The sequence below is a fragment of the Dunckerocampus dactyliophorus genome, chromosome 2 (genome assembly GCF_027744805.1).
Source record: "Dunckerocampus dactyliophorus isolate RoL2022-P2 chromosome 2, RoL_Ddac_1.1, whole genome shotgun sequence".
Classification (NCBI taxonomy): domain Eukaryota; kingdom Metazoa; phylum Chordata; class Actinopteri; order Syngnathiformes; family Syngnathidae; genus Dunckerocampus; species Dunckerocampus dactyliophorus.
The window spans coordinates 47,209,508-47,236,018 of record NC_072820.1 but is presented as its reverse complement, the minus strand read 5'-3'; the positions used below and the strand labels follow the sequence as shown (position 1 = coordinate 47,236,018).

The 26,511-nt window shown below is 41.6% G+C and overlaps 1 protein-coding gene across 2 annotated transcripts in view; it reads left to right on the top strand.

Annotated features, from left to right (window-relative positions):
- Positions 1-3,745: 3,745 nt before the first annotated feature.
- LOC129177272 (zinc finger protein 518A-like) overlaps positions 3,746-26,511 on the top strand; it is a 32,239-nt gene continuing 9,473 nt past the window's right edge. Inside the window, exons 1-3 of one of the 2 annotated variants that reach the window (XM_054768198.1) lie at positions 3,746-3,905; positions 4,074-4,246; positions 20,867-20,930. In XM_054768198.1, coding sequence (XP_054624173.1) covers positions 20,924-20,930 — 7 coding nt within the window. In that variant the 5' untranslated portion in view covers positions 3,746-3,905; positions 4,074-4,246; positions 20,867-20,923. The other variant, XM_054768196.1, reaches the window with a different exon arrangement.

The window sequence follows — 26,511 nt, the reverse complement described above, 5'->3', positions numbered from 1 at the left end:
ACTACCCTCTGTTGTATTTTTACTTTTACTTTTTCCCCTTTTGGTTTTGGAATAAACTTCCTTCCAAACCACACATCGTCTCCCGCATCTTGGGATCCAATCCGTGGCACGCTCCGTTCGCTAACACTCTGCCTAAAGACTTTTGAAAAAAACTCCAAAAAGCACCAACAACTCTCCATTTACATAATGTGACGTGCATATTAACCCAGCTACAGCGACATGGTTATTATTATTAACACTGTTACACGATCGAACTACATTACTGGCGTATTGACACTTAGCCACACCACACCGGCTAGCTACTTGCCAGCTAGCGACTAGCTTCACCAAATCAAATCAAAGTTTATTTGTATAGATAAACTAGATTTAAGAACTGACAACTCTTTAGTAGATAGTAGCACAGGTGGATGGGAGTCCAAAGTGTGGGGGCAAATGCAGCAAAAGCGCGATCCCCCCCATTTTTTGTATTTCATCCTTGGCACTTCTAATGTTGTGTGTTGAGAAGAGCGCAGGGCAGTTAAAAGCTCAGCCAAGTATGCTGGAGCAAGTCCATTAATGGCCTTGAACGCAAATAAAAGACCTTTGAAATGTATTCTAGACTCTACCGGGACCCAATGGAGAGAACGGAGAACTGGAGTGATATGGGAGTATTTTGGAGCATTAGTAAGAAGGCGAGCAGCTGCGTTTTGTACCAACTGGAGCCTGCGGAGGAGGTACTGATTTACTCCAGTGTAGAAGGCATTACAATAATCAAGCCTCGAGCTGATGAAAGCATGAATCGCTTATTCAAGATCTGCACTTGATAAAAAGGGCTTTACCTTTGCCAGGAGCCTGAGGTGGAAAAAACACAGAACTAATTTGCTTGTCAAACTTTAGACTGTTGTCAAAAAACACACCAAGGAGCAAAAAGAGGGTGGGGATGTTAAAATTTGGTTCACTGTGTGGTGAATCGGGGGTAAAAACAATGTACTCCATTTTCCCTTCATTTAAATGAAGGACATTGTGAGGCAGCCATTGTTTGATGTCATGAAGGCAGCTATGGAGGGGACCTAGTGCCTTCTTGTCACTGAGCATTACTGGTAAGTAGAGCTTAAAATGAAATGGGCATAAAAATGAAAATGGATATTGTGTCTGGAGATGATTGGTCCTAATGTTAGCATGAATAGTGAAAATAAGGTAGGCCCAAGGATGGAACCCTGGTGCCAGTAGAGAGGGGAGCGGTTTTAGAGGAGAAGTCATGAATCATTACTGAAAAAGTCCTGTTGCTGAGATATGAAATGAACCATTTCACCACAGAGCCACGTAGGCCAACACAGTGTTCCAGGCGGGAGATGAGGACTCTGGTCCACAGTATCAATCGCAGCTGTAAGGTCTAAAAGCACCAGCACTACAGAGTTTTTAGCGTCAAGGGCTGTGAGGATGTCATTGTGTACTTTCAATAACGCGGATTCTGTGTTGTGACGAGTTCTAAAGCCAGATTGAAATTTGATAGCAATATTATGGATAGACAGATATGACTGGAGTTGTGAGAAGACGACACAACACACATTCGCCCACAGTCCGTCAGCGGACTCGGTCGGCTCACAATGCCTCAGGCATTGGTAACATGACAGTTACCAAAAGGTAACTGTCATGTTCTGTGTGCTGCTTTGTCGCCATCTTCTGCTGTCTGTTGCAGCACACCTCTTGCCGCCTTGATAGGCTGATTGGTCTCACCTGTGCCTGATTAGCAGGCTTTCTTAAGCTGTGTGCATTGCCAGATTGTTACCTACCGGGCCACAGTGACCTGCTCCTTCCAGCAATCCTGTTCTCAGCGTATTCTGCTTTCTGGTCAATTTCTGTCAGTGTTTGTAAGTACCTTGTTCCCTGCTTGGCTTACTCCAGCAGCGTTCTCTTTTTGTTTGACTATTTTTGCTAGTTTTTCGGAGCAGGAGCCTGGTTCGCATTGCCAGCAGTAAGTCAAGCCTGTTTCCAATGAATGTTGGCCTCCGCCAAGGCTGCCCTTTGTCAGCGATTCTGTTCATAATTTTCATGGACAGAATTTCTAGGCGCAGCCAAGGCATCAAGGGAGTCCAGTTCGGGGGCCTTAGGATCTCATCTCTGCTATTTGCAGACGATGTGGTCCTGATGGCCTCATCGGGCTGTGACCTGCAGCATTTACTGGGACGGTTTTGCATCTGGGTGCAAAGCACTCAACACCTCCAAATCTGAGGCCATGGTTCTCAGTCGGAAAAGGGTAGATTGCTCCCTCCGGGTTGGGAGTTGCTGCCCCAGGTGGAGGAGTTCAAGAATCTCGGGGTCTTGTTCACGAGTGAAGGAAGGTTGGCGGGTGAGGTCGATAGGCGGATCGGCGCAGCATCTGCAGTAATGCGGTCGCTGTACCGGACCGTCGTGGTGAAGAGAGAGCTGAGCCAGAGGGCAAAGCTCTCAATTTATGTTCCCACCCTCACCTATGGTCATGAGCTTTGGGTTGTGACCGAAAAAACGAGATCGCAGATACAAGCGGCTGAAATAAGTTTCCTCCGTAGGGTAGCGGGACTCACCCTAAGAGATAGGGTGAGGAGCTCGGTCATCCGGGAGGAGTTCAGAGTAGAGCCGCTGCTCCTTCACATCGAGAGGAGCCATTTGAGGTTGCTCGGGCATCTAGTCCGGATACATCCTGGGCGCCTCCCTGGTGAGGTGTTCCAGGCATGCCCAGCTGGGAGAGGGCCCGGGGCAGACCTAGGACATGCCGGAAGGATTATATCTCACAGGTGACCTAGGAACGCCTTGGTGTCCTCCCGATGGAGCTGGAGGTGGTGGCTGGGGACCGGGAAGTCTGGGCTTCCCTACTGAGACTTCTGCCCCACGACCCGGACCCGGATAAGCGGAGGAAAACGGCTGGGTGGATGGATGGATTTCAAAATTGGTAAATGGTACATAGTGAATATAGGAAGTGAATACACTAATGTATGAGCAATTGATGTGAAATTGAAAGGGGGTAGGATTAAAAATCAGCTTTGCTTTTTCCTACTCATTTTTGAACATGTATTCCAATGTAACCTGTATGCATCTTCAAAATAAAATTAAACCATTACCTTTACCACCAGTCCAGGGTGTACCCTGCCTCTCGCCAAAAGCCCAAAACAACAGGCAGCTTAGGAATTTGCAAGTACAAACTTGGGAATTTGTTGCTTTGTTATGTGAAGTAACAGGTCAACCGGAAAAGCCAAGCCTGCGCTAAAAGGAGCAATAGCATCATCTAGCGTTTAGGGAGGCACACAGCACATGGCCAATTATCGCAGTGCAGATAGTGCATGTAAACGGGGACATCACTCTGAGGTGTGAAAAATGGACAAACCAAATTATATCAGTAATCTGACTAATTTAGTACATGGAAACGTACGAGTGGCACTAAATAAATTAAGGTACTGTTGTTGCACACCTATCATGTTTGTTTATCTGAGTGTTTTTGCCTGTTTCTCTGATGTGGGAAAAAGTCGCAAAAGAGATTGTCGGCTCTCAATTAGATCTGTTCTTAAATTATTTTTAAGAATATTAGTCGACTTTGGACAAAATCTAATGAATCCGATTAGACTATGAAAATCCTTAGTCAAACACAGCTCTAGATTACTGTATAGCCACATTAGTCACATGCAGCAGTCTGCCCTGATGCCAGTCAATGTAATGACCCAATGAAAACAGGACATGTCCTTGGAAAACAGAACATTTGGTCACCCTATGTGTCATGCCCAACTAAAGAGTAAGAGTAAGCAGTTGTATGTGACTGACAATATTTGACACATATAACTTTAGAGAGTAACAATGGAGCTGCAATCATCTAAGGCGGACTTTAAGGGAAATGGCGTACATCCGCCATTGCTGCTTCTTCTTCCACCATACACAAACACAGGCTCATCGATGACGTAGGACACAGTCTCCCTACCTCTCATGCACTCGGGTTAACGACTCGTTGATGTGATTTTATTTCCAGTCAAGACAAGTTGTTTTAGCAGTTTTCACGAGGAAAAACATTAATGTGAACAGTAGTTTTGTTTTTGACAGTATAACATTTTCATTCACTTCTACTTTAGCGTCAAGAGCACCGAAAGCACCCGGATGGACTGTCATGGCCGCCGTCGCTGTGGTTCCACAGTGAGGAGAAAAGGAAGGCAAATGTTCCTGTTGAGTGTTTTTTCCGGCGCCACATTCTCCTTATAGTATTCAGCGTCAACTGGACCAAGCCTGAACTTCCATCAAGTTTCTAGTAAGAAATGACCTATGTTCCGTAACTTTGAATTGCTTCGCGTGGGTGGGGGTGCTATTTGTACGTGAAAACACTGATCAATATACTCCAGGCAGACCATGCAATCGATTATCAGAACGTTCAACATGTTCATTGTTGAAATAGCACACTGACTGCTATGGAGACATATTTATCTGTTTTCTACTTCTTGGAATCCTACTGATGCATCGCCCCCTCCCTTAAACTTAGCCGACAAAGTGCCCACAAAAGTAAACATAGATTTGGATTTTAGTAACCATACTATGCAAAGGCATTGATAGTGTATGTACTTTTCTTACGGTAAGTACTGCCAACTTTTTCTCTCTTATATGCAGTAATATATATGCTACATCTTAGAGCGAGACAACCTTATGTAGCATACCTGCATGCATTAAATTCGAAGTATTCCTTGACATGAAAACTTAATGTTAGCATTTATTTGTCAAATTTACGGTATGATAAGAATATGCAGTATATTGTATCTTATTCTTACTTACTTACTTACTTACTTACTTACTAATACCAACCTAACAGAAGTTAAGTGTTTACCAAGATAATGTTTTCATTGACATTTTTGCAGGCATATTAGTTCAACAGTATAATTATTCAAGTGGTATTAATTCAGGAAATTTGTATTATTGTGGGTATACTTTGCAGCACTGCATCATATTCAAGACAAGTCCATTTTATTTCAGTAGCACCAAATGACAACTTTACACATTGAGCAGGTCGAAGGACAGATAGATTGAATGCGCAAACAGGATAAAGGGATGAGAAACCAGTGTGTGTAATAATAGCTGTATCGATAGTAGTAATATTGCAATGATGGTAGCAATCATGATAATGAAGCTTTTATATGACTATTACACAGTGGCGGGCATAAGCATTTGGTACATGGGCCTTGCACTGGGGAAGGAAAACTTTACCTTTTTTTTGCAATTTTGTCCATCATCCACAATCCTTATGTGATACTCGAACACGTCTTTCTCTTTTCTGTGCCTTCTAAAGATATAAAAACAGCTAAAAAGAGAGAGCTAAAAATTAACGTAATGGGATGCAACTATTCCGCCTATGAAGCCTTCTGAAAAAACCTCCAAAAACAGCTAATAACGCTCTATTTACATAATGTTACCTGCGTATTAACCAAGCTACAGCAACATTCCTGTTATTATTGTTAACATCGTTATGCCAAAGAACTACGTTAATGGTGTAGTTACACCTCACCGGCTAGCAAGTAGATTCACCACACACTAGCTCATCACGCATCACGCATCGGCACTGTGCTCACAACATGTCAGGCCACTACCGAAAGGTAATGCTACATATTGGCACTGCGGCCTCTGCTGCTGTGATTTTGTTTTTGAGTTTGGAAAAGTAGCATTCCTTTCTATGTTGCTACTGTATCTGAAATCAGTGCGCCGAGGAATACTTAAAATGACCAAAGTACGGCAAAATACTGTAAGAATGATATATTATCATGAATGTACCTGTTATTACATGGTTACGGGAAAATGATTTGGGAGGTGTTTTAATAACGGACTTTCTATGCGGAATAGGTGTGTCCATTATGTGCATTAATGAGCGTCTTCTTTTTTTAAATCTGTTTTTATATCTTTAGAATGCACAGAAAAGAGAATGATGTGTGTTCATGTCACATAAGAATTGTGGATGTGTGCTTGAATTCCACTTTGGTTTGCTCTGATCAACCAATCAGAGGTTGTTATTGTGGGCCAGCTAAGGCCCTGTTAAGGTGAATCTGACTGCTACTGCTAATATTCTAATAATGTTTCGAAAAATCTAAACATACATTACTGCAAGCACTACAGCCACGAGACACTCTACGTAATGAAGATAATGTAATTGACTGTTGACTGAATTCCTTGACTGGGAATAACAAATACTAGAATTTAAGTTGTAAATGTAGGTCAGTGCTTCTAATTTCACAGCAAGGAGAAAAACGAGCACTTGATTTGCCCACCAGCACCTCATTGGAGCGTTGTTTTTTTTTAATTATTGGTTATTGCAGATACCGTAAAGCACCGTGTATAAACCACATTTTTTTCCCACTGGTAAGAAGCAAAAAATCGGGGTGCGGTTTATACACAATGACAGGTCTGTGACCAGATGCAGAAATTGACGAGAAGCCCATTTTTAGAATAGCCATCTGTGAGTCAGACAGTTGCTTTGACTTTACCGCCCTCTGCTGTACAGTTGCTGTAAATGCTTGTGTATGCAACTAACTTATCTGACGGCTGTCTGTATTTTCACACAGTGAAACGATCTCTATATACACTGAAGCTAACCTAAGCTTCCAATGTAAAATACAATACAACGTTGGAGTTTATTCAAATTCACACTGAAGCAATGCAATAAAGTAAAAATAGAGAAAAAGAGAAGCAGTGAAAGATAAGATATCAAAACATCTCTGAAAATTGCAAATTTCTTTATTTTGATTTTTTAATTGTTTTATTATTATTATTATTAATCTGTGCTTAGCCATAATATTAAAGATCTAGATGCCGAAGTTCAGATTTATTCTTTATTCTTCTTTTTGAAATTGCTTAGTACTTTTACGCATGTTGATTTGAGATGAAAGAGTTGGCAAGTATTTATGAACTAAAAAATCTTTTTCCCCCCGCCATGAGTCTGAAAATGGGGGTGCGGATAATACACGGGTGCGGTTTATACACGGTGCTTTATGGTATTTTTTTATGTTATTAGATTTATTGGTATGACGTCATAATTTCTAATATCGGCCTGACAATTATCGTGCACCTCTAATGTAAATGATGAATGAAAGGAACATACAAGGTTACTTTTACCTCTATTATGTTTAGCTCACTTCCACTGTTTTAGAGGAAGACATTTCACGTGCTAGTTGCACCAAATGCTGCGTGAAACGCCAGCATCACAACAACGCCAAGGGGTTGTTCCTATCACCGCAGCATTTGAAGTGCAAAGTGTGCCTGGGAGGACCCAAGTGCTAAAGCGATCTGTGATTTAATCATGGAAATGATGGTACTGAATGACCAGCCTTTTACCGTATTCTACATACATCTGGCCGCTGCTATTTAAAAAAAAAAAAAAAAAATGTTAATAATAATACTGCCATGATGTTTGATGAGAAAAAATCTGCAGGGACAGTTTGTCAAATCCAACTTTGAGGTCCAGGTGTTAAATGCAGTGACTGTAAATCGAAATGTAAAAAGTAATACATGGAAAAAGGTATCAGTATCGGCTTGGGGGAAAAAAAATACCATGCATCCCTAATTTATGTGCAGTGGTGTGGAAAAAGTGTTTGCCCCCTTGCTGATTTCTTATTGTTGTGCATATTTGTCACTCTTAGATGTTTCAGATCATCTAACAAATTTAAATAGTAGTCACTGACAATACAACTGAACACAACGTTTTTAAATGAAACTTTTTTTTATTATTAAAGGGATAGTTTGGATTTTTTGACATGAAGTTGTACGACATCCCCATCAGCAGTCTAGTTCGTCAACAGCCACTCACCCCCCAGTGAGATGCTCGCATCTACTTCCGCGACGGAGCGCCGCGGCCATGTTGTTTATATGTGTGTTCCACAGCGCCCCATACACGACAATGGACAAGCAGCAGGAGACAAATATAACGCAGAGCGATTTGTGAGGTCTGATTTTTCAGTGTAGGCATTTTTGTCATGCATGTATTACTCTTTTGAACACATATTGTTTTGAGAAGCCAAACTTACTTGTGAAACCCCAGTGACTACCTTCATAACCGAAATGCGACCAGAACTGGACTTAGGAGACCAAGTGGGGGATGAGTTCCTGTTGACGGACTACACTGCTGATGGGGATGTCATACAACTTCTTGTCAAAAAATCCGATCTATCCCTTTAAGGGAGAAGAACATCCAAACTGCATGGCCCTGTTTGGAAAAAGTGTTTTCGCCCCCTTCATTAAAACATTTCATTAAAACAACTAAGATTAATTGAGATCTATCAATCTGGAAAAGGTTATAAAGCCATTTCTAAAGCTTTGGGACTCCAGCGAACCACAGTGTTTTTGCCGTGTCTCCAAAAGGTGCCTACGCCAACTACAAAGGTGGCACACAGCGGTGCACACATTCTCACATCGCGTTGTTTGTATACCATACTTTGTGTAGAAAAAGGCATACGCAACTTTTCGGCCCTGTTTTGTGTGTTCGCAAGCTTTATAGGTTAGGCCCCTGAATCCTATTGAGATGCATCCCTAAATGACCCTAAAAAGTTGCTTCATGCTGGAAAAGCCTCCAATGTGGCTGATTGACAACAATTCTGCAAAGATGAGTGGGCTAAAATTCCTCCACAACGCTGAAAGAGACTCATTGCAAGTTATCGCAAATGCTTGAATGCAGTTGTTGCTGTTAAGGGGGGCCCATCACTTTTTCACACAGGGCCATGTAGGCTTCGATTTTTTTTCTCCCTTAATAATAAAACGTTTAATTTAAAAACTGCATTTTATTTTGTGGTGCCATTGACTAATATTGAAAATTTGTTTGATCTGACTGTGATTGACTGCCGACCAGTCCAGGGTGTACCCCGCCTGTCACCCGAAGTCCGCTGGGATAGGCTCCAGCATACCCGCAACCCTAGTGAGGATAAGCGGCATAGAAAATGGATGGATGGATGGATGGATGTTTGATCTGAAACATTTAAGCGTGACAAACATGCAAAAAAAAAAAATCAGGAAGGGGACAAACACTTTTGCATACAGTGGCATACAAATACTACTGTATTTGTATGCATTTGAGATTGTTTTCTGCATGTCAAACTATAATTGGAAAACTGTAAAAACAGTGTTTTGTGTTAACGTTTTTGGCTTTCTGAAACGGATGAATTGGATTTGCATAATTTCTTATGGGAAAGATTTATTCAGTTAGCATCTGTTTCAGTTACTCAGACCTTGTGGAACGAATTAATGACGTTAACCAAAATTCCACTGTAGATCAATAAATAGAAGATGCAGGGAGCAACCTCAGGGAAGAGAAATACAGCCAATATACTACATGGTGGGGATGAGAGAACATAACAGTACACCAAACAATACCTGTCATCATAGTAATAACATGACATTATTATAAGCAATTACTATAGTACTCAAGTATGCAGACACTGCTTCTGCAATCATTAGCTTAGGAGTAATTGTTTTCATAATGTCATGTTTGTACTATTTGACACAAACCTGAATTTAATTTGATGCACGTTTTGGAGTAATACGAATACATGTGAAATAAATTGTTCAATTTATTTTTTTTTAGATCAAGATAACAAAATTAGCAAAATAAAATAATACAAATATCTTTATTAAATATGATTCTGTCATGCTGCAGGTCTCCAACCTTCATCACTATTGGAACTGTCAACTGTTTGTGTTTTATTTATGACTGGCAAGATTGAAATTGTACACCATTTTACCAAGTAAATCTCCACTCAAACAGTGTGCCCTTCGTCTTTAATGCTACACTCCTGATCAAAATCTTAAGACCAGTTGAAAAATTGCTAGAATTTGCATTTTGCACATTTGGATCTTAATGAGGTTTTAAGTAGAGCTACAATATGCAAAAACAAGAAGGGGGAGTGAGACAAAAAGCATTTTGAAAAAGTAATTTATTGAAAACAACAATAAAACTGAAATAGGCTGCTTATCAGCTGATCAAAAGACCACAGGCTATAAAAGCCAAAATCTGCTCAAAATTTTCATTTTCTGTCAGGCATTTCCACTGTCATGCCCTCCTGATGGCTAAAGCTAAGAAGATTTCTCTTTTTGAACGGGGTCGGATTGTGGAGCTGCATAAGCAAGGCCTCTCACAGCGTGCCATTGCTGTTGAGGTTGGGTGCAGTAAATCAGTCATTCTAAATCTTTGGAAAGATCCTGAGCATTATGGAACCCAAAAAAATCACACTTGCGCTGAGCCAGAGGATCCGATTGACTGTCCATCAAGACACAGGGCGGCCTTCAACCCACATTAAGACCCTTACTGGTGCCGACTGCAGCGCAATAACCCATCAGACGGCATCTGCGAGGAAAAGGGTTTAAAAAAACAAATTCAAAGACCTCGTCTCCTTCAACACCACAAAAGTGCCCGTTTAGACGTTGCCAGGGAGCATCAAAAATGGGAAAAAGGTGGAACAAAGTTTTCTCTTATGAGGAAAAAATTGAACCTTGATGGTCCAGATGGCTTCCAACGTTACTGGCATGACGAGGAGATCCCACCTGAGATGTTTTCTACCCGGCGCAGTGCAGGGGGACTAGGCCACCGCTACCAAGCCTGCTGCTAGCCAACGTCGCTCTTTCGAAAACAAGATGGACGAGCTGAGAGCAAGGATTACAGCTCAACGTGAGATCAGAGAGTGCTGTGTGCTCTCCTTCACAGAAACCTGGCTGACGGAGGATATATTGGACTCGGCGATCCAGTTGGAAACATTTGCCGCTTACCGGGGAGATCGGACTTTAGCGTCTGGTATACACAGAGGTGGCGGCGTCTGTGTTTATGTAAACAAACGGCGGTGCATAGACGTACAGACGATGGGAAAGCACTGCTCACCGGACAATGAGCTGCTTATGGTAAAATGCAAACCTTTTTATTTGCCTTGTGAGTTCAGCGCTGTGTATTTAACAACTGACTACATTCCACCACGAGCTAACACCGCTAACGCACTGAGCCTCCTACATGACGTCATCGACAAACACGAGACCAAACACCCGGACGCTGTATTCATTATATCTGGCGATTTCAACCACGGCAACCTCAGGATTGTTCTCCCCAAATATTACCAGCATGTGAGCTTTCCCATGAGGGAAAATAGCATCCTGGACCAAGTCTACAGCAACATGAAAGGTGCTTTGAAGGCTGTTCCAAGACCCCATTTTGGAAAAGCTGACCACATTTCCATATTCCTTTATCCAACATACAGACAACTCCTAAAGCAAGCTCCCCCTGTAAGTACAGCAGTTAAAGTGTGGAATGAAGAAACTGATCAAGTACTTCAGGACTGCTTTGGCTGCAAAACTGGGATGTGTTTAAAACTGCAGCGGGGAGGGAAGATTGTACTGTTGATTTGGATGAATATGCTTCTGCTGTTACTGGCTACATTAGCACATGCATAGAGACTGTTACCACCACCACAAGTATTACAGAAAATACCCTAACCAAAAACCCTGGATGAACTGTGATGTAAGGTCTAAGCTACGTGCTCGTTCATCTGCATTTGTCATGGGCACCGCTGAGGACTATAAAAAGGCCAGATATGACCTGAGGAGGTCCATACGAGAGGCCAAAAGACAGTACAGACAGAAGCTGGAGGGCTACTATTCCACCTCAGACCCTTGGCGCAAGTGGGCGGGGCTCCAGCACATCACAGACTATCGACAGCGGAGTAGCGTAGCCACATCCAGCCAAACCACACTTCCAGACAAGCTGAATGAGTTCTATGCCCGCTTTGACAACCAAACTCCTGATGAGCAGAGAGGGTGGCTGGACTTAGGGAGCACACAGGACTCACCTCTCATGGTGACATCAGCTGATGTGCGCAGGGTTCTGAACAAAACAAACCCACGAAAAGCAGCAGGCCCAAACAACATCTCAGGCCGTGCACTTCGGGTTTGCTCATCAGAGCTAGCTGATGTGCTTGCTGACATATTTAACCTGTCGCTTGCACAAGCATTTGTACCGACCTGCTTTAAGTCCACCACCATAGTGCCCGTACCCAAGAAGAGCAACGTGACCTGCTTGAATGACTATCGCCCTCTAGCACTTCCTATTGTAATGAAGTGCTTTGAAAGGATAGTCATGACCCACATCAAAAAGAGCATCCCGGGTACTGTGGACCCTCTACAGTTTGCATACCGCCAGAACTGGTCCACTGATGATGCAGTCAATACTGCCATCCACACAGCCCTTTCTCACCTACAGGGCCATGACACATATGTCAGAATGCTATTTATCGATTACAGCTCTGCATTTAACACTGTCAGCCCCCACAAACTCACAAATAAGCTCCTCACACCCAGCCCCAGTCAGTCAGAGTCCACAATCGCACATCCAGCTCAAGAATTGTGAGCACTGGGACCCCACAGGGGTGTGTGCTGAGTCCGCTCCTCTACACGCTCTTCACCTATGATTGCGTGGCCTCCCAGAACAACACCAGCATCATTAAATTTGCGGATGACACTACAGTCATCGGCCTGATCACTGGTGGTGTTGAAACATCATACAGAAGAGAGGTGGCGGACCTCATAGCTTGGTGTCATGGTAACAATCTCCTTCTCAATACAAAGAAGACCAAAGAGATGATCATTGACCCAAGAACAAGGGAAAAGGAGCCTCATAGACCCCTGTTTATTGATGAGACTGAGGTGGAGAGGGTGAGAGTTCCTTGGCACACACATCAGCGAGGACCTCACCTGGTCTCACAACAACCAACAAATTATCAAGAAGTCCCAAAGGAGACTTTACTTCCTGAGGAGACTGAGGAAATTTGGCATACCCACCAAAATCCTGAGTTGCTTCTATAGATGCATCGAAAGTGCCTCCATCACTGTTTGGTACGGTAACTGTACAACATGAGATAGGAAGGCACTCCAGCGGGTGATCAAGACCTCACAGAACATTGTTGGGGCAGCCCTCCCCTCACTGCAAGACATTTATAAAACTGGAGTCCTACGCAGAACACACAACCTCATCAAGGACAGCACACATCCACAACACTCATGATTCACACTCCTACCGTCAGGGAGACGCTACAGGAGTTTGAAGTCCAGGACCACAAGGCTGGCAAACAGCTTTTACCCACAGGCCATCAGGCTTCTCAACGAAGCATTTGCACACGCCGCACGCAACACACGCACACACTCGTAGCACTTTATTTTATTTATTTATTTGTATTAATGTCTCTTCTGTTGTTGCTTAATTTGTTGGTATTTATGTTTCTGATGTTCTTATTCATTTTCTTGTGTTTTTCTTTCTTTCTTTTTCTGGGAGAATGAACAGAACAAGAATTTAATTGCATAGCAGAACCACCTGTTTTACTGTGCATATGACAATAAAACTCTTGAATCTTAAATCTTCTTCAGGGGGAATAACATCACTCTTTTGGACCATCCTGCATGTTCCCCTCATTTAAATCCCATAGAGAACATTTGGGGATGGATGGCAAGGGAAGTTTATAAAAATGGCCATCAGTTCCAGACAGTTGATGCCCTTGGTGAAGCCATCTTCACCACTTGGAGCAATGTTCCCACTAGCCTCCTGGAAACACTCGCATCAAGAATGCCCAAACATATTTTTAAAGTGATTAACAAGAACGTTGGAGCTACTCATTACTGAGTCCTACTGAGAAAAATGTTTGTTCTGGTTTGGGGAGTTTTTTTTTTATATTTTTTTGAGCGATGGTCTTAAACTTTTTATCGGCTGAAAAACAGCATACACTACAACGTAAATAATCCGTTCCGAGAACCTTCATGTTATAGGGACTTTATGTTATACAAAGCGTAAAATACATGTAAATAGCCTAATCCGTTCCAAGATCTTCCCAAACTCACCCATTTTGGTCCTTCAAAATAGTCAAAGTCCACCAAATATGGTGGGAAAATATAAGAAAACAGCCTGAGTCGAAACACGACTCAAAGAGTGTAAGAGTCAGCTGGTCTCACAGACAAACGCACACGCACTACACGATAATGCTGTGTGCAAAATTTTAATTTGTAACAACTTAATTGTTTAAGTTAGTTTAAGGGCGACTACAAAGACAAAGGGTGCTTGAAGGGAGCAGCCTGTCTATCACACACAAACACGGAAGCGCTGGATACGTCAGCCAATGAGATGAGAGCGTAGGCGGTGCTCCGATAATCAGCCAATGAGAGCATGAAGCGTCAGAATTTGTGGATAACTTCCTGCTTCGTTTCGATCGACAACGTTTCCCTTTTTTCTAATGACTTACACTTGGTTTAGGGCCCATGACTACGGTAATTTTAACACAAAAGTAAAGAAATTAAGAAGAGATTTCAATGCGTGCAAACTAGTTTAAGGGCGACTACGATGAGGAAGGGAACTCACACACAAACTTGGACACACTGGATAAGTCAGCCAATGAGATAAGAGCGTAGGCAGTGCCCCGATAATCAGCCAATGAGAGCGTAAAGCGTCAGAAGGCGTCACCAAGTGTACTCTGTTAGTCGCTCTGTCGCTTGCACAGACTTGATGCTTTATGTTATATGGAATTCCTTACGTAATACGATGCAAAAACTTTACATAAATTCTTTACGCTCAGTGGAATTTACGTAGGAGGTTTACGTTATGCGAGGTACTACTGTATTTAAAAAAAAATTTCAGAATTGTTTTTTATTAAATGACTTTTTCAAAGTGCTTTTTGTCTTCCTCCCCCTTCTTGTTTTTGCATATTGTAGCTCTACTTATAAAACCTCATTGAGATCCAAATGTGCAAAATGCAAATTCTAGCAATTTTTCAAGTGGTCATAAGATTTTGATCAGGAGTGTATTATGTGGTCATTTGTCATTCATTATATAAAGGCATAAAGTCTGAATTCAACAGTCATAATAAAAAACTATTGAGAGTTGAAGCAATATTCTTTGACCAATTGGGTAGGCCTGTCACGATAAATTTTGCTGGTCGATTATCGTCGATAATGTAGAATTTCAACCTTTTAGACCACTTTTTCATTTGTTTTGTAATTGTGTCATGTCACATTTGAACCACTAGATGGTACTCAAGTACCATCTAGTGGTTCAAATGTACCTGTGCGAGTCACAGAAGTTGCCTATTTTGGCACTCACAACTCGGTGAAAAAGAGGTAACTCTTTATTTTGCAAGCAGAGAAACAACACAATGAACTTCTCAACCTCACTGAAATTTCAGGAGGTCAACACTGCACATACAAATCCTACTCATGGTGTCAAAAGAACTACATACAACAACGCAATAGGTGGATAAAAACAGACAAGACACTACTAACGTACAGTATAATGCAGAATAATAACCAACAACTACAGTATGTTGTGAGCTCTAAGCATGTGCTTAGCAGCCATTTACAAAAAACTGTACAGCACCTGCGACGTTACACTATACAGACCATCTCTGTTCGAAAAAAAAAAAAACAACACTCCAATAACACCTACACGCAGTTATGTAGTGCAGTAGTTCCCAAACTTTTTACAGTCCCGTACCCCTTCAGACATTTGACTTGAAGTCATGTACCCCCTACTGTAGGACGAATACTTCCTACATATCTTATTTCAGCCGGATGTTGGGACCCTTTTGAATGGGTTGAACTTGAGCTTCACTTTTGTCCACTTGCAATCGCTATTCATTTGATACCATATATACATACAAGCAGAGATAAAACCTAATTTTCAGGGAACCCCCACTCTCTTATCCTGACACGCACATACAGTATATTGAGAGGTTTTCACTGTGTGGGGATAGCAACACCAATATAAGGTAAACCTTCAAGATTAAACACTAATGCATAAGATAATCATCAAACTTACCTACTTATTCATATAACTTACACAGAGCAATGAAGAAAATTATACTGTCTCCTTCCTTCTTTCTGCTATGACGTGCGCTCGTTTCACGTACCCACAGTGATAATTGGCGTACCACTAGGATGTAGTGTATTGTTAAACTATTCTAGGGTGTCATACTGTATTTTAGCTGTGTAAAATAATGGATGTGACAGACTGCATGACTTGCGTGAGTTTAGGTGGTAGCCATTTTTTAAAATTATTTTACGTCATAACCTGTGCTTGATCGAAACACTGCGCAACTTCACTGCAGAAGCTATGGCAGCTCAGGAGGCACACTAAAGACATCACAGTTTACACAGTACATTACAAGCTGGACCACAGCTGAGTGGGCTAAAATGCAATGTTGCTGATATGTCCTTCAACATGTCTTCTTTCACTCAGTTATATTGCTGTTTGTGACATGTGCCCCCCACATTCTCCCAGGCAATTCGTACAGTCTGCCATTTCCCAAAATGTTGGCTTTTCAACTGTATTGAAAGGTTGCATTTCTTTTGCAGTGTAGCGAGCGACACTGTAAACCCGCACCATTTTGAGCTGTTTCTTTTTATATTTACTCTGCCGATCAAAGGCCTCAGTAAGCGTCGACTGTCGGGATGAAGGCTCTGCTGCACATCCACATAGGAACTTAGAAAGGCTTAGAAACTCGCTTTTGTGCCTTCATTCATATTTGCGGCTGCTTGCTGTTAGCACTCTCTGTACGTAGCCCCGCCTCCACCTACTGGTACAAAGAGGCTGAATAGCTAACAGGAGGTTCACTCTCTTGTGTCTCTCTGTGTTCATATCACCATAGAAACAATGTGCACACACACATCCAGAGTGAACCCTCTCGTCATCCAGCCTGTATGGCAGGGGTCCCCAACACAGTGCCCGCGGGCACCAGGTAGCCCCCCACGACCACACGAGGCGCCCGCAGGTCTGCTTTTCATTCAGGTTTTCAGTTAATAATGTGAGAACACTAGAAAGAAAAGTATTCTGAAACATAAAATGTGAGTTGTGGATACCAGCATTTTGTGAATGTTTTGGTAAAACAAGCATATTTGATTTGTTTGGGTTGAAATAAGGTATGAAAATCATTTCTACAAAAATGAGTAGCTCGTGGCCATTTTCATTTTCTAAAAGTGGCTCTCGCAAGAAAAAAAGTTGGTGACCCCTGCTGTGTGGTACAGCTAGATGAGGAAATGGAACAGGCATCAATTTATCGAAGCGCCAAAATTATCGCCCTTTTTTTTTTTTTTACCCATGTCCTGTCCGTTTTTTTTATATTGTTTGATTAATCCTTTCATCGATTATTGTGAAAGGTCTACCCTTGGCTGAGCTCTTCAAAATCAGAGGGCGAGGTAGGAGACCTCTGTGATAGTATCACCATCACAAGGCTGGACACACAGTCAGCAATCACCAAATGGCGGACCTCGGTCTGGATCCCATTGATGGCCCTTTACGGACCCGTGACCAATTAAAGCGAATGGGAACTATAATAACATATAAACATGCTTGCGGACCAATCGCAGCGGCAGTTTGTGGGCGTGATTACTTCACTCTTAGCGTTAACGTGACAGCAAATGTGGTAACATCACTCAAAAGGAGCCAATTAAATCATTTGTTTACTTGCCAGGAACCTTCCATTTCCTATGCCGCTAATCTTCGAATAGAACCATGGCTGGCTCAAAAGTAAGAAGTTGATCAAGAAAATCGAACATTTAAAAGTAAAAGGACGGACCAAAAAATCTTAATCCGTTGCCAAACCGCTGTGTCTCGTGCTCTGAAACTAGCGCCATGCAATTAAAAATCTAGTCATAGCACATAAATTTACAGCAAAGCAACGTTCAATTGAGTCTTCACTAAGTACGGATATTGGAACAAAACATCTTTTGCTGACGAGAGAGTGCTTCTGCTGCAGAGACCCAAAGGTAAACAATGTATTGTTGTTATTCAATTTTTTTTATTTTGTATTTTTTTTCAGAGAAACCGGTGCAGTTTTATTTAACTTTATACACTGTTTGTATAGTCAAACTTTTTATTATTTATGGAACGGAAACTTGGTCGCGTTTTCTTTTAAATGTAATTTAGGTGCCAAAATACTGTAAGTGTGTTGTAGGTCAGTGGTTCCCAATTCCTTTGTCATGCCACCACTGTGGAAATATTTTCGCACCCCCCCAATTTGAAATTCTATTGAGAAACTGATAATACCTATTTATTTATCTGTACTGTACGGACTGATCTCGAAACTGAAACCAGCAAAATGCAACAAAAAGGAGAGCAATGAAGCATACAAGTGTATTCAAATTGCATGCTGAGTATTCAGACATGTTGGCAGGTCTGCACTAATATTAAAATCCTCCCTGCGTCACGCCACCCTGAGAGTTCACCGCCCCCGCCCCACTATTTGAGAAGCACTGGTTTTAGGGTGATGTGCAGGGTTAAATTACATTTGATATTTATATGGGCTAGTCTGTTTGATGCAATTTAAGGTTAAATAAGATTCGGACCTTCGCTGTGAAAAAAACTGCATAAACGGACCTTATTAAATTTTAATTGAAGACCCCTGTGCTTGGAGTTCATTCAAGCCTAGGTCACAACCGGTCATATGGGCTCCTATTGCCGGTCTACGTGTAAAAAAACGCAACAAACGCAGGTCATGCGTGTCACGTGCTGACTTTTGAGCCGGAGACCGCCTGCAGACAGGCCACAGAGGTTCTTTGTCATGTCAAACAAACTCAACGGGTGCTGAAGTTTTTTCATGTTGTAAAACAAACTTATGCACGTCATACGTCCTTATAGTCCGTACGGCCAACGTGTGTCTTTCGTATGTTTTGCTGCTGTAAGGTTTGAGCAAAATGTACGTTTTTCTGTTGCGTACTCCGTATGTGTGTCTTACGTAATTAGTGCAGCCAACGCACGTTCAGATATTTCTTACGTGCTCCATGCGTGTCGAGTAAGTCGGTCGTGTGTTGCTCGTATGGCGAGAGCACATCAATTGCACGAAAACTCGGCTAGCTAATCTAGCTTTGTTTTATATGGTTAATCGTATCTTTATTTGTATTTATCAATGTATATTTGTTTTGTCTCTATTGTCATATGTATGTAAATACTCTATATACTTAGATTTGATTTCTGCTGCAATTCATATTATTTACGTGACCGGTTATGATGTACACGCCTGTGGCACATGTACAGTGTGAGGTCACGGTTGGTGAATAAGGACGATCTACATGCTGGCAAAGTCTTTTAATAAGTGTCATTAAGGAAAAGAACCCCCAATATACAAGTATTACACATATTTGGTATGGTATTGACCATTTATGTTCAGAAATTGGGAAAAAAAAAAGCAGTCACGACACGTGATGTCGCAGAAGCTCTGTTGTAAAAAAATGTAAGTAGCGGAAGTGATGTGGTCTTGCGCATGTCCAGAGCCAATCATGTTTCCAGTATCGACCATACATCAGGGTTTCCCCAAGGAATTTCTGAAACTGGTGGTGGGGTGCATGGGACTGCTGCCGCTGCTGTGTCTTTTTTTTTTTTTTTTTTTCTTCAATATGACAAATAATTTTGGATTTTTTTTTTTTTATTTAACTTACTTATTCAACTCATTCGCTACCAAAGATGAATTTTTTTTTTAGTTATTTAGCTGAGAGCGACCGTATTTTCACGACCATAAAGCACACCGTATTAAAAGGTGCAGTCTCAGCTACAGGTGCTATTTTTGTTTTTAACACATACACAAAGCGCACCGTGCTATTGGGCGCAGGTATGCACGGTAACACATGCCGACTTCCCTGTCGTCGTTGTCAATCAGTCTCGTTGCCGTGGGGCGCCTTAGAAATGATGCTGGCTTTTGTGAAAGCTCGAACTGTGCATCAGACACGTTAGCCCAAGCATCCACAATCCATTAGTGAAGCTGTGTTCGCTAGCTGTCATCTATCGCTCCTACGGCGCTCGAAATGTAACTTTAAACGCCGTGTTTACACCGATGTCCAGCGGTTGCAGTTCCCTCGTCAAGCCTCCCGGAATGATGTTAAGCTCCAAGTTCATTTGCTTAATTTGTGGTGACGCGTGTGGAAAAAAAACATCCGGTCTCTTTCCGTACACGTCACTCAGCCATTTTCTCATCGTCCTTCCAGTCCCTTTGGTCCGGCTGGAAACTTTTCTTTAGGCACACAGGTAGCAGTTTCTGTCCATTACCATGGCAACCAATCACAACAGTAAAAGCCGACTTCTCGTGTCCCGTTGTGTGTATCGCTACCGTGCTGGTGTTCTCTACAGTTTGGTTCACCAGGATGAGGAAAGTAAGCGGCAAGTCGTCCATGTTGGTGATGTAGTTGGATGGATAGATGGCGCCATTTCATACTTATATAACTACAGGGGCGTGCCTTTAGCGCCCAGCAACGCTTACACATTTCGGAACTCGGTACACACATACGGCGCTCCGCATTATAAGGCGCCCCGCCCATTTTGGACAAAATTTAAGACTTTTAAGTGCGCCTTATGGTCGTGAAAATACGGTAGTCTAAAATGTTGAGCCTCCTTTTGTTACCTGACCTCCATTCATCTATTTTCGATGCCGCTTATCCTCACTATGTTACCTGACTTATTTAGTCCAATAAAGTTTGCATGGTTCTGCACTGTACTCCTTATGTGAAGTGTGCTACTCTAGTGCTAACTAACAATGCCTTGAAGAAGAACACAGTGGAGTTTGAAGCATGGTCCATCACGTCCTGGTCAGCAACACAGAAAATGAGCTATGGAAAAAAAAAACTTCTCCAAAAAAAGCCTCGCCATTGTAAATTGTATTGTTCCATGATTGTTTGTGTAGTCACAGAAAAACTAAGGAAACGGTGATTTGAGAATGCACATGTAAAAAATTTAATTTTTCAAAACCTTTGACTTAAAATTCATTTATTTACACATACAAAGTGCAAATCAATCAAACCTAACGCCCGCGAAAAGTGGGGATCTATTTCACTGCTCGCTTTTTGTTGCTCATGAAAAGAACCATTAAACTCAATGAATGCTTATACTCTTTCTGTTTTCTTACAGATATTCTGTCCTCATCTTCAGAGAAACTCAAAGTGGTGTTCATGTACCCCCCTGCTTATGTCTGGTAAATATAATTTTATTTTGAGTTTTCCCCAGGAAACATCCCATGACTTTCATATCATCCATGAGGCTTCTTTGTTAGGGTTAACTCACACATGGCAGGGTTTCCCCTACAATGTAAAATATAATAAGCTGATTTTACTTCAAAACTCTTGACTCTTGAAATAATTGGCTTATAGTAACTTGCTTATTTTGAGTTTGCAGTACTCAAATTATCTTAAATATTTTGATTAGAGTAACTTGTTTATTTTGAGTATGGAGTACTCAAATGAACTTGAATGAATTAATTACAGTAACTTATTTATTGTGAGCTTCCAGTACTCAAGTGATAGCTTAATTCGCTTTAGTGTTGCTCAACCGTCATATTCAGGTCAACTTCATGTAATCAACTTAATGTGTTGTGAGAGCCACACTTGGCCACTGTACTCAGGTTCAACTCCAGGAGCTAGGGGTAGATGAGTGTAAGAAGTAAACACATGAGACTGGTTTTGGTGTTGACGGGGCTAGTTCAGCTAGTTGGCTGAAGTCATAAAAATAAGGCGTTTCGCTTCTCAAAACAATGTGCATTCAAGAGTGAAACATTTGCATCACAAAACCATTGTCCACAAAAAAGTCTGACCTGATAATCACTTGGCACTATATTCTCTCCCTAAGAGAGAAGTGGTCCAAGCTGAAGTTGGAACCACAACTGTCTCTAATCTCTCTCTGTCTCTCTGTCTCTCTCTCTCTCTCTCTCTCTGTTTCTCTCAGTCTCTCTGTCTCTGTCTCTCTCTCTCTCCTCTCTGTGTGTCTCTCTCTCGGTCTCTGTCTCTCTTCGCTGTCTGTCTCTCCTTCTCTCTCTCATTGTCTTTCTCTCCCTCTCTCTATCCCCACAATTATTTCCTGTTCTTCCTCTCTTGAAAATAAGAGTCCTGGATGTATTGGCATCACTTGTACAAAAGCACATGCATTTAAAAATACATACATTTACTTTAAAAAAAGGTTACAATTCTTTCTCGGTATGAGACACAGGAAACCATTGATGTTGCTAAAACATTAATATTGGCGTGTCAACACTACTTAGGCATTTTAAATGATTGGTATTATTATCTTGCAGGAGCTGTGAAGTGAGATGCCTGTGCAGTGTTGACATGCAAATATTGCTGATATTTCTATGTCACCTACTGAGAATGAAATATAATATTTTTGTTGTTGCTCATACCAAATGGGTTTGGGTAAAATTTAAGCCAATTTTCTTTCATAGAGGTAATGCTGGGATATCTGGGATTCTATTTTGAAAGGGCTACGAAATATCAAGTCGAAAACATTTCACCAAAAGCTTGTTTATCAAATTTTTTTTGGTTCCCTCAAAATGTGCATTTACAGCAGTGTTACACAGAAATGGTGTCACTGTTTATAAAATAAGCTGTAGGTTTGTTACTGAAATGCTGCACTACAATAGTGACTGTGTTAGAAAGACACTCGTTTACAGCAGTTTACAGTTATTAACCTGGGTTCGATCTAACCCTAGGGGTTCGGTAAGTCGGTCCCAGGGGTTCGGCGGAGCCTCCGCCACGGAGGTTAAGACACACCAGACTCATCGTGTCAATTCGTGATGACACGCCCCGCTTAGCCATCACTGGCTGCAGATAATCACGTTACATTGCTTGCCTTGGCCAATCAGTGCTGCAAAGAATTTAGTGCGCTCCTGGTGCGTTCCATTTGTACTTGGAAGTCGTAATTTCCGAATTGCAAGTCAGAACATCCACACCACCTCTGTGTTAACAATCATTAACACATGGCTTGCAATGATTTCGTCAAGGTATTCGTCATTGACATCTGCTGTCTCAACAACAAACGTGAACGGCTGTCTCACCCATGCTGGGATACGACTCTCTTGTAGGGAAATATCCGTTGAGAGACTTTGCAAGCTCATCTAAGTGCGTTTGGAACTGGTTTGCTTCAGTTCCATGGGGACAAAAACATCTCCGATTCATCCGATTCAACATCTCAGTCGTTGTTGTTATTGTTTTGTCCTTTGTCCTTATGTCCTTGTTCGTCTTTATAGTTGTCACAGACATTTATTTGCTGATGTAGTTCTGTATGTTTCTGTTGTTCTGTTCTTGTTGTCACAATTGTTGTTGTTGCTGCTGTTGTTCTTGTCTCTTGTCTCTTTTTTTTTTGTCCCCCCCCCCCCTTTTTTTTTCCTTTTCTCTTCTTCTCTGTCCCCTCCTGCTCCGGTCCGGTCGCTCCAAATTTGCTTAACAAGCATCAAAGTGAAATAAATTCTGTATAACAGGGGAATTGTATATCACACACTGGCAGAGTAAATCTATTGAGCACTTGACGGCATTTAGATGTACAATTCTATCTGCTTTAAAGGCTGGACAGGACAGGGGTAAAAAAAAAAAAAAAAAACATCTCCGATTCCAGACACAGCTTCGATCTTACTTACGCTCAGAAGGGGAAAGTTTGCAAAGTTTTTCTCTGTTTGTCGTTTCCACAATGGTAGCTTTTTTTTGGAAAGCTTTCAGTTTTTCTTCCGCTTCTATGACGTTGACTCCACCACCCTGCATCTGCTGATTGAGATGATTGAGAGCTGCAAATATATCAGCCATGTATGCTAAAATGAGAATGAACTCTGAATTTTTGAAGCAATCTGCATGACAATGTTGGTACTCTTGCAAAAACAGGGCTAATTCCACACGCATGGCAAAAACACGATTCAGTACCTGTCCCCGGGATAACCACCGAACATGACCACCAGAATGGTACAGTAGTACGTTGAATTCTTTACACAGCTCACTGAAGATGCGGTCCTCAGAGCACTATTTCGCACAGAGTTCACACATTCCACTACAGTTTTTAATACTTTTGCTATTTTCGGAGGCAAGGTTTTTGTTGCCAACGCATGCCTGTGCAGAATACAATGCGTAACAATGATGTGTGGTGCATCGACTTTTACTAGCGCACCAAAACCAGACTTTCTTCCCAGCATGACAGCAGTTCCGTCCGTACAAACTGCAGAAACCATGTCCCATGAAAGATTGTTGTCTCTGAAGAAGTCATCCACAAGCTTCTTTGCATTGGCTGCCTTAGTTGTTGTTAGTTGTTGGCTTACAAAACAAAAAATCTTCTTTTATCATGTCATCTTTCACATAGCGCACAAAATCAGCAAGCTGGCTTAGATTAGAAACGTCTGTGGTCTCGTCAAGTTGAAGGCTGAATTTTGCCGGGCTTGAAATCATATCTGTGACTACTTGAGCCAAGATGTCTTTACTCATGTCCTCTATTCTGTCGCTGATGGTGTCATTTGAAAGAGGAATTTGGGATAATTTACTTTCAGCCGCTGTTCCGAGTATCGGATTCGGCATCTTTAACGCAGCTGGTTTTATGAGTGTTTCACCAATGGTGTGTTGCTTGCCCTGCTTTGCGATAAGGTAAGCAACTTCATACGATGCTACGAGGATCGGTTTGTAAATGGGTACAAATCCAAAAGCAGGTAGAGTTGCCTTTTCATCGAATCTGGCTCTCTTCACCTTGAATTCAGCAAGCGTTGTGTTCTTGGGTATCAGTCACTTGATGGTGCGTTTCATTTGTACTCGGAACTGGGAAGTTCGATTGAGAGTGAGGTGATCTCCGAATGAAAAGCCTTACAGTTGCCAAGTCAGAAAAACTTTACACGACAGCAATATTTTTTATAAATTATTTATTGATTATTTACCGTTTACACACGAGGCAGCCATCACTGATTGTTAACACAGAGGTTGTGTGGATGCTCTGACTTGCAATTCGGAAATTCCGACTTCCAAGAACAAATGGAACGCACCAGGAGCGCGCTAAATTCTTCACAGCACTGATTGGCCAAGGCAAGCAATGTAACGTGATTATCTGCAGCCAGTGATGGCTGTTTTGTAAAGTCTGTTTTGCTACCACCTGTCTTTTATTATAATGTTCATTGTAAATTGGAAGATGATCACTGATGTCACTAATTAACAGGCCACTAGTAGTATCATTATCAAAGTCATTGGTAAATATATTATCGATAAGGGTGGCACAGTGGTCTGTTATTCTACTTGGTCTAATGATTTTAGCATATAAACCCAAGCTATAAATTGTGTCTGTGAAGTCATCCATTTCCTTGTGCTTATGTGAATTCAAAAGATCAACATTGAAGTCTCCACATATAAAAATTGTTTTTTGACCTATGTCTGTAAACGTTGTATTAAGCCAATCCTCAAACATTCCAATCTTTGGAGTTCTATACACACAGTCTATTAACACATTTTGCTTTTTTCTTTACAGATTTCAATTGTTATACATGTGTATATGTATATATACATACATATGTATATATGTGTATGTGTATATATGTGTGTGCATATATGTATATGTATATATGTATGTGTATATACAGTCAAACTTGTCTCTAGCGGCCACTAGAGGGAGTCTGCAAAAGTGGCCTCTATAGACAGGTTGGCGTCCAGTTTGAATGTTGACCAGTAGAGGGAAAAAAAAGAAAAAAAAGGGGGGGGGGAAATAATAATGTTGGCCAGGAGAGGGCACTGCGGACTGCGGATAAAAGTTGTACAACACTACTAGGCTTGTTATCATGGTTTATGGTTTTAATCCTGTACATGCATGAGTCAAACAGTAGCACATCACATAGTACAATTCACAATTTTGCATGTACAAAAAGGAGTAGGAAGAAGCAAAGCTTATTTAATCCTACCCCTCATCAATTTCACATCAGTTGCAATACATTTATTCGCCTCTTGTTCTTCCAAGTGTACTTTGTAGGTCTACATGACAATGTAGTGCAATCATAGCCAAGGTTTTTACTTACTAAAAGGAAGCTAGAGGCTTAATAACTGATAGCATATATCCACGACCCACAGAACAAAGCTGTGCTAGTAATGTCTTACGCTTGTTTTTAATATTTTACTTTTTATACGGCAGAGTGTCATTACAGCTTTAGTTTATCAGGAAGTGACGGGAAGTGACGGTGGGCGTCCCGAGCAGGAGAGCTAGGCTCAGTGCTAGCTGTGAGTTTTGAGAGAGTTGGGAAGTGTGTTAATGTTGGCGTGGATGTAAAGTCCTGCAGTGTTCTCCGCTGTTAATAAAGCGATTAAAGTGCATCGGCGACGTGAGTCTCTCCTTCCCCACAACAAGCGGAATTACAGTATTGACCAGTGCACACCAGGAAATAAACGGTGTCATTTCTTACAGGCATTGGCTGGACAGCTATGTAGTGGGGCTTGTTTAACCTTTGCCTTGTGGGCAAGCAGGAAGGAGAGACGATGCTGAGAGATGTGTGTGTTCTGAGGTGCTGTCTGGTGGCCGCGTTCAATAAATAAAGTTGGCAGAAGAAACAGGAGAAGTTTCCTTCTTTGCTTCGGAGCTGAATAACACTGACAAGTTAACAGACTAGTAGCGAACGGAAAAGAAGATGGCTTTGTTTGTGTCGAATACAGAAGATGAGGACTTTGATGGATTTGTGGATGAGGATTGATCAAAAATAACGTGAGTACATTCTAAAATACTTCAATAAGTACAACCGAACTCAGTTTTGCTCCCGCTGCCGCATGCATGCTAGCGTATGTTTT